A 20800-nucleotide genomic window follows, 5' to 3' on the forward strand; every position below is an offset into this window, starting at 1 on the left:
AGATTCTTGTTGTAATTCATTGTATAAATATTATATTCTCATTTTTCTTTGTGTAGTTTTTATATTTTGTGTACTTTTATTACTTTATTTGTGTATTGTGCATTATTATTATTATTATTATTATTTCAAGCCCATTCTGTGCTAATTTTTATTACTAATGCAAGCTATAATTTGGCTTATTCTGGGTTTTTTTAAATAAATAAAAGAAAAACTGAAATAATGGCGAAACTTTTTGCAAATGCATTTGCCTGGAAACAGTTTCGCAATAGAAATAAAGCAGTAGAATAATAAGAATAATCTCTTGACGAAATAAATGATAAAACTAGGAATTTTACGTAAGTATTTTAGATTTTGAGGTGAATTGTTTTATCACAATATATTCACCTGCTGGGACATACGTTATCAGGTTTACATATATTTTTATTACAGTTATTTATACCGTTATCAGGCCACCCTGTATGTAGAATAATCGTCACGCAACGTCTGGGTAAACTTATAAGATCATATAAGGTTCTTACGAGGAAAGATCCAAATTACTCTCTTCGTGTATCACACAGGAGTCGAATGTTCTTGGTGAAACGAAAAACTATGAATGTCATACTCAAATCTGCGTTTGTGACTCTAATCACCGTTATTCTAATTATAGGTAAGAAGCTTTTTCGAATGATACCGATTTCTAGATGAATAGTCAAGTATATAACCAGACGAAACTCCCTACCATATAAATCCTTATTTCCAAATATATTATGAATTACTTAATTTCAGACAACATTAGAATCCTTCCTTAATAATCAATATTTAAACTAGAGTCTATAAAACCATTATGCGATACTGAATAAAATGCTCACTATGAAGTTACATCTGACTAAACCTTATATATGTTCATCTTTTCTTTTTTTTGCACAGGAAAAGTAAGTTTTATACCTCAATAATTGTTCTAGTTCGGTGTTTCTCAACCTTTCTGAAAATAAGGACTAGTAAAATGTCCGAAACAATTTGACGGATCACTTGTGTCCCGTATTACGGAACATCCCTATATTTGTTCCTTGTTTCACTTTTTTTTCAACGATAATTATTTAAATTTGTCATTTAATAATTACTTAAGTCGCAATAGTCAGCGGTTCATAATATAAATTGTATTAAGATAATAATGGCAAAAATTATAAATATTCACCTCACATATTTGTCAGGTTTAACGTTTTGTTCCCAATTTTTTTGGTGATTACGATTTTGGTGATTGTGCCTACTTCTGACAAGGTTTTTGATTACAATTGGCGATGTGTCGTATTTTACGGATTTTTATTCAAGAGATCCCAGTTTACCGAATTTTATTTTCTCAATTAAATATGGTCGTCAGATCATTTGAATATTTTTTCATGAAATACATTTTTGTTTGCTGCGATTTTTAGCAGCCCTTCATTTTCACACCCTTCAGTAATTTTAGCAGTTACTTTTAAAGCAATAAATTGTAAAGTTTGGCAAAATTTAGAGAGATATCCCGTATTTAGGACCACAATTCCTTGCATTCTCATTGATGATTTATAGTGAACATAAGTATGAAGGTATAATTTTGTTTGAACTCATATGGATATCATTAATATCAATTGAGAAAAGTATTCACCCGTTGTAAGAAATTTGTTCGCTCCCAAGGAAATGGCCGCGGGTTGAAATCAATGTATTCCGCGCATTTTCTAACGATTTCAAAAGCAAACTTTATTCGAACTTACAATATCAACATGCGTAGCCTAAATACGACTACTTTACTCCGTTATTTCTCAATAACTCTTTTCTCTGTTATTGTTCGAATTAACTTTCTCAAACAGTCGCTCGTTACTCGAACACAAAGTCACGATACATCTTTTCCTTTTCAGCAGCTGTTCGGTCATGAATATGGTCAGCCTAGGTATTTATTGTGTTGTGTGTGTTGATACATTTCTACCGGAACACCTTTGGCTGGGCGCATGAGGCTCGCAAGCAGCAATTTGCCCATCATTAATTTAGACCAGTGATTCCCAACGTGGGCGTTAACGCCTCCCTGGGATGCACAATCTTTTCACTAAGCGGGCCGTAGACGCAATTGTTTTGCCTATCGCGGGCAAGAAACTTGTGTATATATATATATAGGGTGACCATATGATCCATACTTTACAGGGCATTCCCGTAACTTTGGTCGTTCCAACTTTGTCATGAAATGTCTCGTTCTTTCCCTTGTCTTCAACGAGACTTACTTGAATTTTTAAAATTAAGAATTGAGATTATTCTCATGACTGTGATAGGCAACATATTACTTAGTTTTGACAATTTTTTTCACAGTAATCGGCAACTTTATTTGCCTTGGACAATTTTTTTTCACTGCAGTTGATAATCCTATTTGCCTTAGAGGATTTTTTTAGGCCTTAATTGACACCTTTATTTGCATTTGATCATTTTTGGCGATAAATGGCGATATCCCGTATTTTTATGAAGGAAATATGGTCAGACTAGGCTTTTATCGTATTGTGTGTAAGATACTTAAGTGTATTGATACTTTTCTAACTCCAGATCAACCGTGACCCCCGCTTTGTCTCCCTAGGGGGATACAAGCTGGTTCGTCTCAAGAGATGTGGGGATACTTTTTTACCGGAACACTTTTGGCGGGCAGGATGAAACTTATTGGTTGGCCGGAGGTTGTGCACACCCCTGCCCTATAGTATATTCGTAGCTTCTACGAATCCCGTAGTCCAGTATTTCTCAAAGTGTGCGTCGTAGCTTTCAGGGGTGTCCACAACGTTTGTCAGAGGCGTCGCGGCGAGCTGAAGACATTGATTTGTGCGTCTATTTATGCTTTGAATAGTTCTTTTATAAGTGAAAATATCTAAACTATTCTTGGGTGCCACAGATAAACCAATGAAGTGGACAAAGGAGCCGCGGTCAACATAAGTTTGAGGAAAACTGCTGTAGTCTGTTCCAGTACCCCCTCCATCAACGAGCAATATCACCCGATTTTCTGAAACCCTAGTTTGGGCAGTTAACTGGTTCCTTTAGGCCAGGGATGGCCAACCCTTTCCTAAGCCATGCCACAATCAAGATTATTTTCGATGCCGGTGCCACTCTCACAAATATCAACAGCAAACCATACGACCCGTTTTTACGGTACATGAACATTCCCTTCGTGCCTACTGCTACAACTACTACTTAACCTTGCATGCACCTCGTACACATTCCTCTTCGGAATGTCTAACGAATCGGCACCTGCCGGAATATGTGTTCTTATTGAATGTGACTCCCTAATGTATCTATGTTGTAGAGTTGCGCTTGTTTCGTATTCATGCTGCCATCTGTCTTCCTTTTTCCGAAATGCTTGGATTTTTCATGTTATGTCAGTATAGTGTTGTAAGGCTTCCTGCTCTCTGCGGAGAGACTTTTTAAATGGGAGAACGGCTCGCATTCGGGTCTCGAAGCTGGAAAACTGCTCTCTTCGTGAATGCAAAATATTTTTCGGCTTTCCAATTATTTTCGTGAAAATGTTCAGTTCGTCACTCTTTTGAGTTATAAATTGTTTTTATTTTTTAGTTCTAAATTAGATAATCGCAATGCGGATTATGAATGTACGCATATCGATAGAGGTTCATCTCACTTACACCATACTAGGCATAGACAAACATTACCTGCAGCAGGTGGTCATCTATAGCTGGTGTTGCATAGACACTAGAGACTGAGGCCTTACGCAGTGTGCTTGCCCCCCCCCCCTACCCGAGAAACTTTGTAAGAGACTTTGTAAACCTGCTTTAGCCCACCACGCCAATAATTCATGGATATACAATGTAATTATGTTATTTATACAATGCATGTTCCCCCATGCGGACAAACATGGGGGTTGTCCCCTTCCTATTTTGATGTTTTTTTCATGATTTTATGTTTTCAATCTCAAAAATCAGTACATAGTGACTATTTTACACTGTATGATAATTGAATGTTATTGAATTAACTTCATTGTAACAACCAGTATGGGACCTTGGTGTCTCCTTGGTGGTTTTCACTAGTCTAATGTATTGTTATCATTCATCTAACATATTAATAAAAAATTTGAATTGAAAAATTGTCCGCATGTCTGTAAACATGGGACGCTATATAGGCAGCAACTATGCCAGAAGATGAAAAATTGAACAGAAATGCATTGAATGGAAAATCGTCACATAATTATTAATTTAAGAGTGCCTACCATACTCAATAGGTTTGGGAACCTAAAAGAACATCATTCATAAGAAAAAGCTTGCTTAAAACGTTGTATAGAGAATTTCTTTGACTGGATTTCCTTAATATTTGAAAGCGTTCGCGTGTCACAACGGGGGTTGGCCATCCCTGCTTTAGGCAGTTGCTTTTGGCACGTGTAATACAAAGATTAATTAAACAGTTTTTATTGTCAAACTATTGAAAAATCGTGAAAAAAGGGCACGTAGAGTTTAAAAAAGTTACTGTGGAAGCCATTGTTGTAAAACAATTTTTTTAATGTGCTTGGCAATGTCATAAGAGTACCAGTGATAGAATTAAACTGCATTCTCACAGGCTTTTGAATTTGTTACAGAACAACGTAGTGTCGACTTACAACGTCACTGCCGAGAAACAGTATAAGACAGAGTATGCCGATTCGGAACTATTTCCGATTCTGCTGGCATCACTCTCCGTTCAAAAGCACACTCCGGACACGTCGAACACATTCGATGAAGAGTATGACTTCATAATTGGTGAGTGTTTTTCCCATGAGTTGTTTTCGATAACCATGAAGATGCGTCCCATAGGTTCTTAATTTGTAAAGTTCATAGAAATTGAATGAGTCAGTATATTTGAATGCGGTTTGAAATAAAATTAATAAAGCTATTTTCACATGAAGGGAGACTTTTTGTTACAGAAAAAAATTAAGTTCGAATTTTTGACGAGAGAGGGCTTTGCACGAAAAAAAAAATCACTGGCAATACGCAGATCAGGAGTCCTATAAAGTGCACGGTGCACGATTAACAGCTTATTTCTGAATATTCCTGTTACTGGTGGTTCCGGTTTTCATTGCGGCGTTGACGTCGGTGGATGAAGCACTGTTGGGAAAGTTGGTTTACTTCAGCCGCGAATAGCTGGCTGAAGAATTACGAACTCGGACACAGTAGAGATTGAAGATAGGTTTTAGGAATGCCGTGATTTTTTTTCATGTAACATCCTCTATCGACATAAATTTCTTCTGTAATGAAAAAATACCTCTTCGTGAGAAAAGAACTTTTCCCAAACCGCGTTAAAATATTCCCCTTTAATTTTTATGAATTTCTAAACTTTTTACGAATTTATGGGACACCCTGTATATGGATCAATAACAAGTTCGTAATGAACGTTTTCTTTCATATTTTTCTGTGAATGTTAAATTACCGAACAATAATCTTTTCCCGGGTCTTGTGCGTGTCGTACTTGTTATTTTGTAATTCAACACGAGAGTTTATTGTGTTGTAAGATTAATTAATATACCGGTATAAGATAAGTTAATTTATGTATGACAAACATTAATAAAACTAGTGAATTGTTTTTTGTTTTTGTGTTGATGCATAAACTATCGAGTTATTTTGATGTATATTATCACATTGTATAAATTATTTTGACGTAGTTGGATCCGGTGCTGGTGGATCAAGCGTAGCTGGGAGACTTTCGGAATTGGATGACATTCATATTCTGATGCTCGAGGCCGGGAAATCTCCACCTCTTTTGACAGATTTGCCGGCTGCCACCAATCAATTTTTCAAAAGCGACATTGACTGGGCCTATACGACTGAGTCTCAACAAAACTGCTTCTTTGGTCAGAAGGATAATGTGAGCGATGTCATTTGAAAAATTTTCTCGCAGCCTCCTCAGTCCTGGAAGAAACCTCTAATTTTTCTTACATTTATTTTTAACTTTAAAGAAACTGCCTAAAATTAGTTTTTGTCGACAGAAAAGTGTTAATAATTTGCTACCAAATGTTTACAAGATCTAGAAATAGTTTTGAGGACTCGGTGAGCATTTGATTTAGCTAGGTACAATGTTTTAAAAGTGTTGCCTAGTGTCTCCTACAGCAACATCGAGTCACTAATGCGAGCCGATCTCCCTGTTAAGAAGTCTCACCACAGGGAGCAACAGGCCTACAACAATACAATAATTCAATCATTACACTGCACTCATAGTTAGAAACATTCATGGCAGATGGCAGCACTACGCATAACGAGCATTACAAAGAAACAAACTTTACGTTAGATCCACAACACGCACACACGTATTTCAACATGTTACAATTTGTCAGAAGGCCCTCAATTGAATGTGGACGAGGCTCATGTATGGTTTAGTAGTGCCTCCTAATGACGACATCAGGACTGAGGAGGGTAGAAAAAATAGTAAGAGTCAAATTTTTTTATATTTAGCACAAAATTTGTTCATAAATGTTAATGTATAAATTGTATGAGAAACCATCAATTCTTGCCAAAAATATTTCCAACTGAAATAGAAATCACCGAATGGGGCTAACAAATAACCTTTGGCCAGAAAAAAGTACCTAATAGGAAATATGCAGTGAATTAAAATCTATAATTTCAGCAGTTCCGCACATAATTTATTACTTCAGAAAGACAAAAGAATAATGAGTTTTTCTAGTAGTTTTATGATATCGCAACTCATAATGGTCCTCATTCCGAAACCATATGACCTCCTTTGTGGTCCTGGAATATTCTAAGGGAGCATTAGATGAGGGAAAAGTGTGACTTATTAAGATATCCGACTATGTTGAAAACGTCATTTTGGATGAAAATATCGATTTTTATTTTCTATAAAAACCCCGTTCACATTGTGATTCCAAATTAGGCCGTGTTTTGTTTATATGACGCTAATGGCCGTATTCACACCGACGGAATTTAAACTACAATCGCTGGTGAAAGGATTTGAGATCGCACGGATTAGTTAAATTAAGGATTTTAACCAATCCGTGCCGATCTCTAATCCTTTTACCTGTGATTGCAGTTTAAACTCTGTCTGTGAATACGGCCGTTAGAGTTCAAGTTAGCTCCACTTTAGTGTTTCGTTTTCACGTGAAAGTAATCTGTGAATAAAAATTTCAAACGAGTTTTACGAATATGTTTTAATTTTTTGATATTTTACTTGAGTAAGAAACACGATTTCTAAAAATTTATTGATTGTATCACTACAAAATTTTAACATCGTATTTTTTGTCATATATTGTTCAGGATATGAACCAAAATCTAAATAAAGTCCCTCACATATGTTTTTGCCTGATTACAATGTTTTTATAGACGATATGTACATTGAAATTTCAAAAAATTCACACACGTTCATAACAGATTTGAGTGTAACTTATGAGCATACCATACAAATCTTTTAAATATTGGTTCGTAACCTTCACCATAAAAATTCCGCAATCGGGTTTCGAATGTAACACGAATTTTGCTCAAGAGGGTTGGTGCACGATCTTGGCTTCTCCCATGCTTTCCTATGAGAAAAATCACCTTCCTTTGAGGAACATTTAAAATTTTTTTTATTCACTTTAGGCACTCCATTTTCCTCTCTTCAATTTTTTCTCTCTCATATGCTATGGAAATTTCTTAACAACTTAACACGAGCATTTAGGATTTTTATTGTTGGTTATTTTTGTCTCGAATTTTAACTTGAACAACATGTAAATTTTTCAAAAATCACCAAAATGTACCCATATTTGATGAAATAAAATTTTTAAATAGGTTTAATAAAAATTCACCATAATGTTGAGAGACACACACAAAGTTTCAAGACATTTGAATGGGTGGTGTTTGCGAAAAATAATGTTCCTTATCTAACAAAAAACTTAGTTTTGAGAAAAGAACATTTAATAGTGAAAAACATTAGCGTATATAATGGCTCCCAGCAGTTTATATCAAAATATTTCAAAAATATTTTTAGTACAGGTAAAACCAAAACTTCAACACAGACACTGAGAATTTCATAGCATTTGAAAATTGAAAAATTCGAAAAAGTGTTTTTTCGGAAAATTTGCGTGCACAAACCCTCCTTAAAATTTGACTCTTTCATAGAAAATGAAATAGGTAGTCCAAAATTTATTATTGTTTTCACCATTTTGAGAAACTTTCTATCAAAAAATTTCAATAAAGTTCCCTCCAGAACCATTTTAAAAGAAAAGTACTTTCCAAACGTTGTCGGATATCTTAAGATATGGTGACGAAAATGCATGTCTACTTATAGAATCCAGCCGAACTGCCCACAGAGACAGGGCTGTTCTAATGGATGGGCTTGAGCAGGCATGGCCAGGGGTAGGCTAGATAATGCGATCTGGTACAATAATTTTCGAGAGAAAGTATGTAAATGTGCAAGCTTAGTTACAGTGAAGGGGGGGGGGGGTCCCCCAGAACATCATTTTGCCCGGTGAACCCACGATGTTCAGACGGATCTACAAATGACCAGGACAAGTTGGAAGCTCACTGAAACCCTAGCCCAGGCGTCCGACAATCGAAGTAGTTTATACAAGTTTGGTTCTCAATGCATTCAGTGATAAATCAATTCATTAATTAGAAAGGGTGTAGCTCCCGGATGAAAGGTTGAGTCTTGGTGATACAGGAGGCTTGCGGGAACAAACTACGGTGCAAAAGGGGAGGGGGAGGTGGCCCATGGGCCAGAAAAATATTTACTCTCGTATGCTGTTCATTTTCTTAATTTATTGTAACGAGTAAGAAAATGTAGAAATATGAAAACAGATTTTTTTAAAGCAAAATTAGTGAAGCATGTCTTCAACGAAATTGAACGCTTCATATGTTTGGTCTTATTATTTTTCTCTTACGCGCAGAAACTTCCATTTCCAAGTGGAAAAGCTGTAGGAGGAACGACTATATTAAACGGCATGTTAGCTGTTTGGGGCAACAAACTTGACTACGAAGAATGGAAAATTTATGAAAGTTTGGTTCTCAATGCATGAAAAAATCAATTCATTAAGTAGGAAAAGCTCTAGCTCCTGGATGAGGGGTAGTCGGGGTCTTGAAAATACAGGGCCTGCGGGAAAAAAAATATAGTCCATAGGGGTCATGGGCGAAAAAAGGTTAATAAACGCTGCTCGAACGTACGAATCGCTTCTTTCTACTGCTTCTTATTTAACATTCCATTTCGTTGTTCACCGTTTTATGAATACACCTGAATGCAGTTCATTTTCTGAATCTATTGTAATGGCAAAGAAGATGTAGGACTAGGTGAATAGAATTTTTCGAGACAAAATTAGTGGTGTACTTATTAGATGAGATTGAACGTTATATAATTAGGTCATATTAGTTTTACTTTTATGCGCAGAAACTTAATGTTTCAAGCGGCAAAGCTGTAGGAGGTTCGACTATATTAAACGACATGTTAGCTGTCAGGGGCAATAAACTTGACTACGATGAATGGAAAGAAATGGGTGCCGACGGATGGGGTTATGACGACGTCCTGCCCTACTTCAAGAAACTGGAAGATAACAGAGTATTCACTAATCCCGGTGAGTATTTGAATAACTGTATAGTTTGATAAATTTATGTTTCCGAAGGAAGTTATTATTTTCTATCATAATTAAAAATGAGTGTTTATTTCGATCATTTAGATTACCACGGAAGAAATGGGCCAATCACGATTGAAGAACTCGCTTTCAAACTGCCGTTACTTTATTTCGTCAATGATGCAGCAGCAGAACTCGGGTACAAGTATGGTGATATGAATGGCGAAGACCAGAATGGTTCGCAAGCTATTACCTTTATTCCAGCTGTTACATAATGCGTATCATTTTGACAAAATTAAAATAAACATTTCATATCTGAGCTTTTGAATAGATACATTTCACATCTCAATACTAATTTAAGCGAATATGCTCCTATGAGAATTTAACATCTTTTCATATCATATATTGTTCCAGATGCTTTATGTAATTGGAGCTCAAACAAAGTAGTTACAAGTCTATTTATCCAAAATAATTCGTCAGTTTGATTCCCACTTCACTTCTTGGATGAAATTTTTCGAAGATAACTTGAGCTAATTTTATTTATTCAAATAATCAAACAAATACAAAAAGTTTTGGTGGCCTAAGCTAGGTTTTAAAAGGTGTAGGCTTCTGCGAATAGACAATTTCTCAACAAATGATGTCTCTGATGATTTTATTCGTAATTTCGCAGGTTTCTTCCACGTCCAGAGCACCATCAGAGACCGCCAAAGATGCAGCGCAAGTAAAGGGTACTTAATACCATCGGGTTCCTCCAGACCAAATTTGAATATCGTATCAGAGGCTTTCGTCAAGAAAGTACCGTATTTTTATTTCACTTACCTGTGGATATTATTCGATTTGATTATCTTAAAATGAGCTATATCATTTTTTCCCCTTTAACATCGATTATCTAGGTTGTAATCGAAGATGGACGAGCTACAGGTGTAATTTTCGACTTCGATGGAAAGGAACGTCAAGTTAAAGCTAAGCGTGAGGTTATACTATCAGCTGGAACAGTAAACAGCGCCAAACTTCTGATGCTTTCCGGGATCGGTCCAAGAGAACATCTAGAAGAAATGGATGTAATTATTCTAAATCATGTTTTCCTTTCATTGAGCCCATAGTTGCGGCGAGTATGGGTTCCGAACGTGTAGGATGTTTTCGAAACCATACGCAGAACAGAATTGATCAGGATCATTAATTCTACCTTGTTGGTGTAATGTTTTTGATGGACTCGATATTAAAGTGTTGACTGTAAGCCAAAAATTCTGTTGAACGTACCAACATAAGTTCAGGGAAATTAAATGTCTTGAACACACTTGATTACTCTCACATGTCTGCTTTAGAGCTAAAATGTTCAGTATATTCTAGATCAGAGGTCTTCCGCCCTTTTCCAGTCGCGAGCACTGCCTTGTACTTGAGTATCAAAAGAAGAGAACCCCCTTACAGTATGTTTGGCACACGTATACCTGAAATCAGAATGATTTAAATCCTTGAATGCAACTTGCAGAAGATGGTTTAATTGGGACGTTGAATTTCAAGTGCTCGCGAGCAGGAAATAGGATACGAGCATCGAGCACTCTGGGCACAAAAGGTCGAGGGTTCCTGTTCTAAATGGTGATTATTTATTACGTTTAGTATACGTTGAATATAGTTTAGAGAAGTATGAGAATGGAATCACGGGTCACAATAATGATACAGATTTGGCTTTTAAATTAGAGATTTTGTTGTCGGATGCGACGCGCGCAGGAATTTGATCATATTCATTTCGAAAACTTAGGGTATTGAGCTAGATAAGATATATACAATGGTTTTCGGCTGTCACTACGGTTAAACACGCTAAAATATAAAGTGTAATAGTGATCATATCGTACTCAGTTCGATCTGCTTATAATAATCTCGGCTGGAAAATCTCAGATATTGGAAAGTCTCACTGGCTGCGTGTTTTTCAAATCTCAATCCAAACGCTCTTAACAGGCCGTTGGACTAAGTGAGTGTGTATGTATGTATGGAGCAGAAGGTACTTTTTATTTCTTCAATAGATCTCAGTTATTGTTGATTTGCCAGTTGGACAAAATTTCCACGAGCACGTCATCACTCCAATGGTGTTTGAACTAGATGAAAACTTTCCCACCTACGTCAAGAACTTGACACAAAGAAAATACATCGACCAATATGTCGGTAGCCATAAAGGTAACAAGTATTTTGAAATATGCATTGAGACTCAGATGTCTACCGCCAAAGTGAGAGAAATGATTGTATACGTCAAGACAAGCATTTTTTTATCCAATGGAACCTAGTGTCGCAAATGACTTTTATTTTCAGTGCATTTTAATGTGGAATTCATGTCATTCGTGCCGACGCAAGAAGAAAAAATGTGTCCTAAAAGAATCTACGGAGTGATATGAAAAAAAGAAGTATACAGGGTGATTCAGAAAAGATGGGAAAAACTAAGAGGTGATAGTACACACCAATACAAACATTTGTCATCAAAGAATGCATGGTCTAACATGGAACGTAAACGCGCAAGCGCGTTTCGAAACGGCCGCTTCACAAACGTTAAAACGGCATTCCTGTTGAAGTTTATTGGGAGAAAATAACACCATATGCATGGATATGTAATCTGAGGGGGGGGGGAAGAGAAGAAATCCTATGAAAATCTGCGTCACAGTGATAAAAAATTCGCGTACGCGAGCCCTGTGAAGTTATTCCAGCGTGCAACCGTTCTAATAGTTGCAACGTACGGGATAATGCCACACTTTAGTAATACTGAAAAAGCAGACATACATTCATTTACGGAGCTGTAAACGGAAGTACCACAGAGGCAACACGATGTATGGTGAGCGTTTTCTCCGCAGGTGCTTGCTCAAGTTCGAAATCATGTTTACTATGTTGTGCCCTGTAGCACGTTTGCGCTTCATTTTAGATCATGCATTCTTTGATGAAAATTGTTTGTTTTTTGTGAGTACTGCCACCTCTTAAAGTCTTCCCATTTTTTCTGAATCACCCCGTATATATTCCCCGTCCCCCATATACACATAAAATGCACTGGAAAATAAAAAACCGGACATTTTTTTCTCCTGCAATAAGCTGTGACTCGAGAGAAGAAATTGTTTCGCCCCCCCCCCGTACACCGTATATGGAATTTCATAGGCATTCCTCATGATAGCTAGGGTGCCATGTTTTGGCGGCTTAGGAGTGGGAGATGATCGTACTCATCGAATGCGTGGGATGTTACGCTGGGTTCCATTGGGAAAATTATTTGTGTTGATATTGTGTACTTTCACCCACCCTTTAATTTTGGCGGTAAAATTCTTGCACACCCTGTAAATTAATTTTTTTTAATGCCCAATGCGCATTCATCTTTGAATAATAAAATATATATTTTCTTCCCTTTCTATATAGGTCCGCTGACAGTTCAGGCATCTGTAACGGCATTAGCTTTTCTTCAAAACGGAGAACAGCAATTTCCAGGAAAGCTGAACGATTATCAGCTTTACTTTAATGAAGCGAATGTATCACTATTCAAAGCTATTAATATGAAGGAAGAGGTAAAAGTAACATTCCTTCGTATTTATTTTCGTCTACGGGGTAACACAGGAATGTTGAGTACTTTCCTGCAAGGCATATGTAATGATATGTAATTCCACACATGTTTAGCTTGTATCATTTTCTTTCGTGGAAAATATTTTTAAATTTTTCATACAGAACTATGTATCGGTTTTGAAACAAACAACGCAAGCGTTCAATTTTGCCCCAGCAAAAACATGGGTGTCTTGCGAGCATGATTACATGAGTAGTTTTTCACTTAGCTTCATCGTTTTTTAATTTTTTTTATCCAGGATATGAATACCTAATTCCAATGAACAAGGGGATTTAAGAAATTACGAAGAAAAGTATTTTTTTAAATTTTGAATTGAAGATTTCGAAATTCTTCAATTTTTCAAAATTCAAACATTAAATTTTTTTAAATTTTCAATGAATTTTAAAGATTCTAGTTCATTTTATAGCCCTATGTCACTTTAGTGAGTGTAAAAAATTTCATAATGATTGGTCGAATCATTTTTCAGTAATCATGCGCTATAACAAAAAATAATGTTTCGAGAAAAATGCATTTAGGGATTGCGAAGTATGAATTTTGATGAAATTATTTTTTTCCTCAATTCCAACACCATACAGATACATGAGAATATATATACATCTACATTTCCAAAATTCAAATGTGAATAACTCTCTTGAATGTTGATCAAATAGATTGATCAATCACGAGTTGATCAATCTCGTAGTTTTAAATATTTTATTATTCCAGGGCCGTCATTTCAACTTTTTCCAGGGGGGGGGGGGCAAACTTTTTCCTGGGGGGGGGGCAAAACACATGTACTCAATGTATGTATATATATATACCATTTTTAGTGTATTTTCAAAAGCCGGGGGGCCCCTTGCCGCCCCCCCCAAATGACGGGACTGTATTATTCCTAATATGATTAATTAGAGAATAATTTTTCACCGAACTAGAAACAAATAATCACTCATGAAAAAATAATTGCAAAATAAAGTAATTATAAACTGCTAAGTAACACAAAAGAACAATGATGGACTTCCTAATGTACATGCACAAAATGAAAATGTAAACAGAAAAGAAAAGAAAAAGTGTAACAGTTTTCTCTCTCAACTCAATGCAAAGCATATAAGATAAACATGAAGTCACGTTAAACATGTAAAGTTTGAATTTTGTGTCACATATGTTACCCTCCATCACGATTTCTACTGGTCGTAGAACAAAAAGTGAGGTATCAAAATGTTCAGAAAATTTTTTAAGATTTTTTGATCGTTCAACACAGTCCGGTGCTCTCTTTATCTTATGTAATATATAATAACGTATATCATGGAGCGATTGAGAGCGGAGTAGTTTTTGACGTGTTTTAATTTCTATTCTTCTAAATAACAATTTGGGTCTCATTTTGAGATTTATTTTTGACCTTATATTATACGCAGCAAAGTAACCCATTTTGTACGCAATTATGAATGGACAGTATTGAGATAATTTGAACTCTTATAAGTTCATATTTGCCGTAGGTATACGAAGAAATATTTTCGGAGTATGGAAACAAGAACATCTACATATGCGGAGGGCATTCGTTACAACCCAAAAGTCGAGGATCTGTTAAATTACGATCCAAAGACCCATTTGACGATCCTCTCATTGATCCGCAGTTTTACGAAAATGAAGACGATCTCACCAGTGTTATTGAAAGTAAGTTTTTCTAAAGAATTAGTGTTTCTCATATTCTGATTCGATAGAACGTGTTTCTTATACATGCAGCGGAATTATGACTATCCGCCAAGGATTGTGTATGCTCGTTATAACTAGCTATCATATATTTCCGACACGAGTACAAAAATACAATAAAAAAGTCACGTTTTCATGATCACGAATGAAAACGATATCTCTCTCACTAATGCGTTGATTGTGATGAGAGGATGGGAAATGCATATTTTCAGACTTCCACTTGAAAGTCTTTATATTTTTGCACACATTTTTTGCCAACAAATGCCTTGCACTGCTTAAAATCAGGGTTGGCAGGTTTTTGACACATGGCAGTTTTTGACGGTTTAAACAGCGGTTTAAACTGTCACGTCAACCCTCCTCCCCCCCCGTCCAAAACCTTTGTCAAAAACTGTACAAAACCTCAAATATTGCTTTTCGATATAAAAATTTCCATTGGAAATGCACACGTTAATTGCATGTAATGTTTAAAGTGACTGTTATACAAAGAATAAATATTTTGTTCTTTGTAAAATTTTTATTTTATATATATATATATATTTTTTTTTTTCTTATAAAATATACAATTTGAATAAAGTATAGCGTAAACACGAACGGGAAAACTATGGAATGATTTGACATTCTCTGATTCAAAATGATTCTTGACCTTCCAAAATTTCTTCAACTGCTTATATATTTGTGCATTGATTATAAACCATCTGTTGTACTCGTTTTACAGCAGATAAGAGTTAAAAAAAAGGTTTATTACATCATATATGTATGGTGATTTCTGTTATTAAATTATCTAGATAACCACCGATACTTAAAAGACACTCTTGTTGTGCATAACATTGAAATATATATAGCGATCAAAATACTAAATTGTAGGACTAAAATGTCATTTAATTTCGCAATGCTAGCTTGTATATGTCAAACTTGGTTTATTCTTACTTTTGCACTATGATATGGTACATTTACTAGCATTTATAATGCAATGGTTTTCCAATTGAAGCTGTATTCAAACGTGCAAAACAAATGCTTTGGGTATCAAGTCTTGTCAGCTCTGCTTTGGTTGAAAATACTCTTTAAAGCTCTGTAAATTTATACACCCTGATCTAAGAAATTTTTAGGTGAAAATAAACGAGTTTAATTAGTGCATTAAAGATGCTGCATGAGAATTTTTATATGGAATAAAATTTTGGGCAGATCACAAAATTTAAAATATCAAAATTGGTATTTTGCCTCAGTAATTATAATTCTGAATACAAAAACCTTTAATCAAAATAAAAGTAGGTGTTTGTTATTTAACATATCTATCAAGTTAACAAAAACTATTTGTCTCTGTATTAAAACTATCAAAATCTTACTGTCAGCGTTAGTTTCTGGGGTCAAAAACCTAACCCTGATGCCCTATTATACATATTTTGAATAAGCAGCTCTATTCCACTTAGCAAATTGAACACAGGTAATGAGTAGCTTAGATAAATAAACCATAAAATTATAATTTATATGTTCTAGACTCTTATGTTGAAAAATTCAAAATTGCAAATTATAATTAATATTTTGTTTTAATTATTGTAATAAATTAATGTTTAAAAATGAAACATTGTAATATGCCAAAAAGTAAGTTTTTCATCATGTTGTACACCCATTGTGTTCAATACATTATCAAAAGGCATTCATTTAGGTTTTTGACGGTTTTCGACAGTTTTTGACGGTTTAAACCAGTTTTTGACAGTTTAAACCAGTTTTTGACGCTTGTCATGTCAAAAACCAGTTTTAACCAGTTTTTGACGTTAAAAACCCGACCCTGCTTAAAATTTCCCAACATTGTAGTTAAGCTAAGAATGAACGTCTCTTGGTGTGGACCCTGTGATGAATAGTATAACAGTTATACAGGGGGTATAGGTAACAGGGCGTATAGTATTTTATTGGTGATACGTTGGTCTTAGAGGCATACTTCCGAATAGAACAAGTATCTAAATAACGTGCAGTACTCAGATATGTCATTCATATACTTCAAGGGGTTTTTTGTATATTTATTTAAATAAAAATGTTATCTTTTCATACTGATATAATGTGCCTAAAAACCCAATGAGAAAGTTGTTGTTCTGTCTCTGCTGATGTAAAAAAAATATATATATATATATATCCACGTTCTTAAGTGTAATATTAACTTAGGTATTCGAATTCGAAAAAAGGAGGAAAGTTGAGTAAAAGCAGCATTATATAAATGCGAGTATAAACCGTTTTATCCGCATTTGCTATTTTTCCCACATTTTCCTCCGTTTTTCGAATTCGAATATCTAAGCGAATATGCACTTCGAAACTTGGATTTCTTTTGTTGGCATCACGAGAGAAAGGACAATAACTTTCAAATTCGGTTTTTGCGCACATGGTGTCCGTATAGGAAAAAAGGTGACACTTTTATTTTGATAACTACCCAACCCCTTGCAGCATGGAAGATGCATCTGAGTACTACACCACGTAATTTGCATACTTTTTCTAATTGGAAGTATGCCTCTAGGATCAACTGTTCGCCAGTAAAATGCCTCAAGTGCTGTTACCCATGCACCCTGTATATTTGGTTTAATGTTCTCACGGGTAACTTCCACAGGCTATATATTGCCTTGCTATATTAATACCCAAAATATAGAATTGGCTGTCTAAAAATTCATCAAAAATGTATATCACTGAAAGAATGGTTTGATTTCCCCACCATTTTTTGCTTTAAGTGTTCAGTTATTTTGCATTTTATCCCCAAAAACAATAAAAAAATAATTTAAAATCATACTACCTACTGCCGTTCTATATATTGTTGATATTAAAAAATTCGAACAGTGAAATGATCATAAAATTTTTGGTAGCTCCCATCGGTTTCTCATTAATAGGACTAGGATTTTTATGCTTCAAAAACTTCTAAAAAATGCATTTATGCTCTTAAAGAACTGTAAATATCATTTGATCATTTTTGTCGCACCACGGTGCTTTTCTGCACACGAGGGCTAATTAGACCGGGACCTACAATTTAATGCTGATTCCGAACGGCAGGCTTGTTTTTTTTATACTCATCGAGAGGTTGGTGCGCTAACCCCCCGATGGGGGATTCCCTGCGGTAGCAATTTTCGCTGCGTTTTTGAGGTACCCCAGCGTCAGGAAAGTTTTCTGACAAGGACGAATCGGGTATCGAACTCGCGACACCTCTAAACATCCTTTGGTACCTGGGCTACCGGGCCCAAAACTGTAAATATGCTCTGTAAAACGAAAAATATGCCCTAAAACATGTTTCATTCCTATCTCAAATAATATTTGGTTTTAGCAAAATAACCTGATAATGAGAAGTGTTGATGCTGTCTAAACTATTTTGAACCATTACTTATTGTACGAACAGAAATTCTTCGTTTTACTAACTAACCTTATCGAGCCAAAATTTCCCTCAAAAATTTCTTTTTTTGAGCAAGTTTTTCCCTATAAATTCAGAATTAATGAGCTATCACATATAGGTGAAAATCCCTAGCCAAGTACTCTAGTTAGCTTTAGAAAAGCATCGCATAAAATTAAAATAAACAAATAATTCTTTTTATCCGATAAGAACTTTATCTTCCCCCCCCCCCCAATTTTAGACATTTTTTTAGGAGTTACCAACATCAACACCGATTCAGATGATCAATTTATTTACAACCACACAGCATCGTCGTTGAAGGGCTAGTATTTTTATGCTAACAATTCAATGTTATTGCTGATTGGTTGAAAAAATTGAATTTCAGGATTTTTTACCAATCAGCAGCGACGTTCCATTTTTAGTGCCTAAAAATCCTATCCCTAAGAGTTCTCGTCAGAGGATTTTTTCGGAACCGCAAAAAACAGTCTGAGGTGGGATTGGAATAGTGCGGAAAAAATTTACTTTTTCAATCGAAAATCACGAAATATGCCTTAAAATTGTCAAAATATGCTCTATCACGTAAAAATAGCGAAAAATATGCAAAGAAATGAAAAAATTTGCAAAGACATCCCTACTCATTAGCATCATGTCTATGAACAAAAACTAAGAAAAAAATGTCATAAAAATTATATGATATTCAGAGTGGTGATTCCATAATTCCTATTCCCGCATTTTACTGGCCAAAAACATCAGTTGATCTTGTTCATGTCGCAAGGAGTTATATAACTATTAAAATATGAAAATTAAATTTTTATGCGAACAACTTTTCATAAACCCTATTAGAAAGTTGTTGCCCTGTCTCTCTCGAGGACAACCGAAATAATTCCATGTTTCTAAGTGCAATATTTACTGAGATATTTGAATTCATAAAACCAAAGAATTGTTAGGAAAATGAGGTAAAGAAGCGTTATTTGTTAGCTTATATGCGTTTTATGCTGTTCTTTTCCATTTTTCTCCAATTTTTGAATTCAAATATCTCAACAGATTATCTCACTTAGAAACGTGGACTTTTCATGTTGACCTCGAGACCGAGCAACAACTCCCCAATTGAGTTTTTGAGGACCGGGTGTTCTCGAAGGAATAAAAGGTAATTTTTATATATTCTTATACAACCTCTTGCAACGTAAATGACCTATCGGAGTTCTACACATTATTTGGATACATTTTTTGCAATTGGAAGTATGCCTCTAGGATCAAAGGTTTGCCAGTAAAAGGGAGCGAGTGGAATTATGGAATCACCCTGTTCTTACTCAAGAGATGACACAATTTTTCTTGATCTATTAGGCTACAAGACTTGCCTTAAAATAGCGAGAACAAGCGCCATGCAAAAGATCGGAGCAAAGCCGACCAGAAAACTGCCACCAGAATGCCAGTCATACGACTTTGAAAGTGACGAAGGATTACGTTGCTACGCTTTGTCTTTTGGACTGACGCTCAGTCATCAGGTTGGCACGGCCAAGATGGGTCAAGTCAAAGATTCGACTACCGTTGTAGACCCGAAACTACGGTAAATTATGTATGATCAAACTATAGTTACGGTGAAAAGGGTGGGGAGAAACTGGTGACGTGGTTAAAAAAGTTATTAAAGGTGATTTTAAGCGTTAATGTGAAAAATATATCGTGTTAGTGGTTTCAAAATCTTTTCATAAAATAATCGTTATTGTGGGATTTACGGGACTAAAGGATATCGTTGTGTGGAGAGGAATTCAACATCAGACTAAAGGCAATTCCAAACTCGTTTTTTTAATACATCGTCGTAGAGAGATTTATCGTTATATGGAGTATCGCTGTAGGTAGATTTTACTGTATTTTTTTTTTATCGGGAGTCCAGAAACATGGAAAAAAAAGAGCGTACTGTAAAATACTGATCATATATCCACCGTGGGAATTTAATAAGTTGATTTTAACTTTTCATCAAACATGTTAATGGGCGTGGGAAAACATGGTTTCTTTTTTCTGAGCAAAATAATGCAACTTTCATTGTTTGTGATATTTTAAGGCTATTCATTTTAAATTTGTAACAATATTTTCCTCTTATTCGCAGAGTGAAAGGCATTGATGGGCTCCGAGTCGTGGATGCGTCTATTATGCCAAGGATTCCATCCGGCAATACTCAAATACCAACTATGATGATTGGTGAGAAAGCATCTGACATCATCAAACAAGATATGGCATCGAATTGATTTCCGATCCACGAGAATGTTACTGTGTGATTAGAAAAAAATGGATGTTTTAAAGGCTTTAGAATAAATATTTCGTAAAGTGGTAGGTTTCGGTATTTCAGCAAATTGATAGATATTTTCCATTATCATTTTATTTTTTGATATTATTTTGTGAAAAGACATATCGAAAAAACAAATGCCTAAAATGCTAGATCGAGATGGAGGATGGTCATTACACAGATGGAAATGAAATATATGTATGGTTACTGTAAATTGAGAATTTACTCGTGGTGATAACGCATGAAAAAGTAATAACTAAATATTATAAATCTATGCATACAAATATAGAAGTTATTGAGCTGTAAAATACATATCGCAAACTATAATTAAATTGCTGAACAACTGGCCATTTATCTTACCATTAATATTTTTAGTATCTTCTA

At 35.2% G+C, this 20800-nt stretch overlaps 1 protein-coding gene across 1 annotated transcript; it reads left to right on the top strand.

The window, feature by feature from the left end:
* Positions 1-588: 588 nt before the first annotated feature.
* Positions 589-20541, top strand: LOC149077084 (glucose dehydrogenase [FAD, quinone]-like). The gene is made up of 13 exons (XM_089242337.1): positions 589-646; positions 907-911; positions 4565-4724; positions 5624-5826; positions 9328-9511; positions 9614-9745; positions 10179-10303; positions 10402-10569; positions 11530-11680; positions 12893-13038; positions 14564-14741; positions 19480-19702; positions 20240-20541. Exons 1-13 carry the CDS (start codon positions 589-591, stop codon positions 20376-20378), a joined length of 1872 nt encoding a protein of 623 aa, XP_089098463.1. The 3' UTR covers positions 20379-20541.
* Positions 20542-20800: the final 259 nt, after the last annotated feature.

This window comes from Pholcus phalangioides, unplaced genomic scaffold (genome assembly GCF_987345545.1).
Source record: "Pholcus phalangioides strain wild (caught in Gottingen) unplaced genomic scaffold, Ppha-v1.0 ptg000015l_1, whole genome shotgun sequence".
Lineage (NCBI taxonomy): Eukaryota > Metazoa > Arthropoda > Arachnida > Araneae > Pholcidae > Pholcus > Pholcus phalangioides.

Bases quoted from the DNA above. Each gene is read 5' to 3' on its own strand.
- LOC149077084 (XM_089242337.1), top strand. From the start codon at position 589: ATGAATGTCATACTCAAATCTGCGTTTGTGACTCTAATCACCGTTATT. The intron at 5,827-9,327 runs GTGAGCGATGTC...TTTTATGCGCAG, and splicing joins TCTTTGGTCAGAAGGATAAT to AAACTTAATGTTTCAAGCGG. The intron at 11,681-12,892 runs GTAACAAGTATT...CTTTCTATATAG, and splicing joins ATATGTCGGTAGCCATAAAG to GTCCGCTGACAGTTCAGGCA.